This window comes from Brassica oleracea, chromosome C8, assembly GCF_000695525.1.
Source record: "Brassica oleracea var. oleracea cultivar TO1000 chromosome C8, BOL, whole genome shotgun sequence".
Taxonomy (NCBI): Eukaryota; Viridiplantae; Streptophyta; class Magnoliopsida; order Brassicales; family Brassicaceae; genus Brassica; species Brassica oleracea.
In genome coordinates, this window is record NC_027755.1 from 10,624,072 (window position 1) to 10,629,355 (window position 5,284).

General features: G+C 29.9%; 1 protein-coding gene across 1 annotated transcript in view; it reads left to right on the forward strand.

The window, feature by feature from the left end:
• Positions 1–3,680: 3,680 nt before the first annotated feature.
• Positions 3,681–5,284, forward strand: part of LOC106308630 (putative nuclease HARBI1) — a 4,552-nt gene continuing 2,948 nt past the window's right edge. Inside the window, exon 1 of the mRNA XM_013745768.1 lies at positions 3,681–3,823. Coding sequence (XP_013601222.1) covers positions 3,681–3,823 — 143 coding nt within the window. The remainder of the gene's footprint in view (positions 3,824–5,284) is intronic.

Genomic DNA, 5,284 nt, shown 5'->3' on the forward strand with positions numbered 1-5,284 from the left:
TATCAAATTATTAAACCCAAATAATTATGGAGTCAATCCGTGTAACAATAGGTTGGTGACCACAATAAATGTGAAATCATGCCTAAATTAACATTACACTTACTGCAATTGTATATGTTAACGTTTATAATAAAACATTTTGTCAAATCTTTTAAAATGTAAAAAAATGAATCCGCATTTTAACATGGGTAATATCCTAGTTACTATTTTAACAATTTCCTAATTGTTTAAACTACTTTATACTAACATATCTAAGTCTCTAATCTTATCTAACCAAATAATATTCTCTGTCAAAAAAAGAATGAAAATTTTATCATTCGAAATTTGTATATTAAAACGTGACAATCAAATTTCTTATATAGCATATTAACTTACCAAATATTCATTAATTAGAAAAGTTAAAGGAATATTTATAAAAAATTGAAAGATACGTACAAAAACAAATTAACCCCTAAATTAACAGTTTAATTATGATTAATGACACCAGAAACTAATTAATCATAATTTTCATCATTAATTAAACTTGACAAAATCTTCATTTAAAAATATAAATAAATTAATTTTATATATGGTCAACATTAATGATTATTTCAAATGACAACATATCTTAACAAAATCTTTGATAAAGTAAATAATTAATTAGTTTTACCCGTAATCAATTATATATATATTAAAACAAATAGTATGATAAAAAATATTTTTACCATTTCTTAAAGATTAAAACATATCAATTTTCCTGTCCAAAACTAAGTAGTCATTTATATTATAAATAATAAATAAATTCAAAATATCAACTGTATCTTTAAAAATACATTCAATACAAAAAAATATTCAATAGTTCTAGGGGTGGGCGTTCGGGTATCCATTTGGGTTCGGTTCGGATCTATTCAGATTTCAGATTTTTGGGGTTAAATATGCCAGTCTCATTCGGGTATTTATAAATTGCGGTTCAAGTTCAGTTAGGGTTCAGATAACCCGTTTAAATGATTTAAAAAAAATTAAAATCATTACATACTTTAAATTTCTCAAAATTGAATATAATATATTACATATAAATTTGAATAAAATATCGAAATTAACATATAAATTAGTTTGGCTTTGAATATTTAAATAGAGAATCAATAGATATTTCTAACTTTTTTGGTTTATGGGTATATTTTAACTATTTTAGACATTTATTTTTATTATTTATATATATTTTTAAGTATTTTGACAACTTTAAAATATTTTATATATTTTTAATATATTAAATCTAAAATTAATTAATATATTTAGGCATATAAATCTATTTCGGATACATTCGAGGTTCCCGAAATACTTCGGTTCGGATCGAATTCGGTTATGGTTCTCTGGATACCAAAATTTTGAACCCGTTTGGATATTTAATCAATTTTGATTCGGGTTCGGTACTACTTTTTCAGATTAGGCACGGTTTGCTTCTTCAAATTCAGGTTTTTTGCCTAGCTCTATTCAATAATATATAAAATAGTAAGATTAAATATAAATTTATTCAAAATTGACTAAAAAATATTATTGGTTACTAATTTTTGATAAAGTTAAAAGTTATATTAAAATATGAAAATATCATCTATTTTGAAACATCAAAAACTTCATTATACATAATTTATTTTGAAACGGAAGAACTATATAATAAGAAATAAAACAATATCCAATACGAATAATAATCCAATGATAATATAACAATATTTATGTGCAATAAACTGTATTAAAAAAAAAAAAAATACTTTTATGAGTGTACGGATCAAAATCTAGTTCATGTTCTTGACAAAGAAAACATATTCATTGGAGGAGGGGGGTTTTCTAAATAATGAACAAAAATAAGATTTGGACTGTGAGGATATGTTATCCCCTAAACTATATTTGCGAAGTAATTTTGTCACATGTCCTTTCTACAATTAATTTCACAAAACAAATATGACATGGCTACTGAAATTGATGACATGTCTTATATCTTAATATGATATGGACAATTGCATTTAATGTTAATTTATATTTTTGGTAAACTTTTTAAAATATGGTAATAACTAATATATAACATTTAATGTCAATTTATATTTTTGGAAATTTTTTTAGAATATGAGAATAATTCACAAATCATCATTAAAATAAATATATTCAAATATGGCATTATAAATTTCGAAATATAATTTAATTATATATTTTTAAATTATACAATTTTATTACTAAAATTTTCAAAAATGTATACATTTTTTTTAGAAAATTATAAAACTTTAATCGTAAAATCATTATTTTCTTATATATCTACAAATTTTATAAATATTGTTTAATTTTAATTTTTGGTACTTATGCAACTTTTACAAATTTATTTAATATATTTAATTAAAATAAATAGATAGAAAAATTATTCTAAGATTATAATTTCAAATATATACATGCATATTATTAAATATAATTTTTATGTTTAATTAAATCAAATTTATATTAAAATATTGATACGAAAAAGAAACTTTACAATATTAATAAAATTTTATTTTAAAATATAATTTATATTTATCTGTTATTGCACATGGTACAGAAAGACACCTAGTATATAGTAAATTAGTAACAATATATAAGAAAACAACAATAACTAAAATAAAAGAATTGAAGGTCTCTATATTTTCATAATATATAAAAGACTAAATTTATTGGATCCGTATCTTCCCAATGCAGTCAATATTGCTTTTAGTGATCCAACTTTTCTAAAACAGACCACAAATTTAATTTAATTTAATTTTCATGAGCTTATTTATCAATACCAGATAATTTTATATTCTTACATTTAAAAGTATTTCCACACCGAAAACAAAAATAATAATAACAGAGACGAGGCACTAGAATCTATCTATTAATATTAAGTAGAGATTTATTATCTCCTCCTCTTGCCACCTAAGAAAATAGGTCAAGGAGAATTCGCCACGTCTGCACAATTTCTCATGCGTTTAACAATCATTTACGGTTTGTATTTTTGAGCTTTGTCGTTTGTTTTGTATATGTGACTTTGTGATGGACGCATAACTTAACATTTGTGGGCTTACTATAATGTTTTAGTTGGGGCTTCTTTATGATAGGCCCAGAGCCAGACGTGACCATGCTTCTTCGTCTTCAACGCCGCGACCTGATAATCCTAATCAGTACACGAGACCTGAGAAACGGCTTCATCACTCTTTATGCTGAAGCCATTAAACCTTTCATTTATGCTCAGTTAATTTGTTCTCCACTACTTCTCATTCCTTCACAGAGTTCGATCTGTTCGGATTCTAAGCATTTTTGTAAACCTATAAATAAGCGGATCAGGGTTGATGGTTCTCACAAAATCATTGATTTTTCCTACACATAACTCATACAAACTCCTGGAGAACGATGGCTGCTTCCCAGATCTCTGTTTCCTACACATAACTCGAACCGTTCTCACACGCCTTCTCCGATTTTGGGAACGAGGAATGTTAACACGAGTGGTGAACTAATGGGTGTTGATATGCTTCTCTTGGATGGTCATGAATTTTTACCAGTTTCTCTCTTACGTCTTCGTTCGTTGTTATGTCGTCGGATTCTAGCTTCTGATTAAATATATCCTTATTTTGCAGTCTTCTCTCATCCAAGCATATGTATCTGTCCATCGTCTGAACACATTCTAAGAACTTCTTAGAGAGTGAGCTATGTATGAGCTCAGTGGATTCAATGTGACTAGAAGCAACAACCGTTTCAAGCTTGGTGATTCTGCTGTGGCTAGGCTAAACAAGTTTACAAATATGGTTGAAGTGCCTGCAGTTGCTAATCTGATCCCTACTGAGATGTTCAGGTTCCGATCTGTTGATTAACTCATGTCGTTAGCTAATACTAATGTTGAGCTTCCAGGTTTGTCTTCATTTGTACTCTGTCCGTTATAAGTTAACGTTAGTATTCATAGATCTTATACCAGACAACCTTTTTTTTACAGACATCATTGGTGAGGTTTCCGATATCAGGACAACATACAATGATCACACTCAGACAACTCAATGAGTGATGGTTAATATCAGAGTAGATAAGTAATTTCTACAGCTGCTAAGGTGGTTTTGGCGATCAATATTAGCGCTATGTTGGTTGGAGGTGAGCTGCTACACCATGTTAAGCTTTTAATATATAGTCCCGATCTAACCTTGTATAGCTTCTTATACTATGTTTTACAAATTCTCTGAGCATCAAATGACTGTCAGTAGAGAATGTTGATGATTCCTGGTTACTTATTATATATTGATTGATGGTTTCGGCATTCGACGAGTTAATGATTAATAAGTTAGGTTAGACTGTTTTTTTCTTTTTTCGGACCAAGTTAGGTTAGACTATAGTTTAAACAATCTCATACCATCCACTACCTCGACCATTAGAGAATGTTTATGATTCCTGGTTCTGTATTATATATAGCTGTGTTCTGCTGATTAATAAGTTATGATATCTATTGTATGGTCGGTGTAAATACAAGGTTGGCTATCTCTCTCTCTCTCTCAACGCTACCTCAGGCACTCATTTCTAATTTGACAAGGTGTGGCGCAATCAGTGCTTAACTGCAGAAGTAAGCACTCTAATTTTTTTATTAAGAATAAAACAACATGCTGCTCTAAACTGTCACCTCTTCTTACTACTGATATTTTGCAATGTTAGGGTTTGTGAAAGTAACGAAGGACCATAAGAGGTTGCACTGCTGCTACCATGGCTGATGGAGAAAGAGCTACTTTTTATGATTCAGTTGAGACCCCTGTTGATGCCAGTAACACTGGAGAGGAAGAAATAGATTAAGGCCCTGTTCGTTTCGTAAACTGGACGCGGCAGCAGACGCGGACCGATGTTCGTTTGGCGCGAAACAGGAGGCTAAGTTGGACGCGGCATCCAGATTAATTTTGAAAACTCATCCGGATTTTTCGGGATTTCTGGATGAGATGTTTGAACGCTTCCAACTACACCAAGCTCATCCAAAAGTGCTAAAAGTCGGTAATACCCTTATTTTATTTTAAAAATTACAAAAGTTTTGCCATTAATTTTTTTTAACCTAGATCGCCGTATCTCTTCATCCTCCTCTCTTCAACCTCAGATCTCTGCAACCATGAACCTCTGATCTCTCTCAGCCCTCTCTCTCTGTCTCTCTCTCTCTCAGGCAGTCTCTCTCTCTCGAACCCATCTCTCTCTCTCACAGAGTCTCTCTCTCGAACCCATCTCTCTCTCACGCAGTCTCTCCCTCTCTCAAGCTCTATTGGTAAGTCTCTCTCTCTCTCTCTCTCTCACA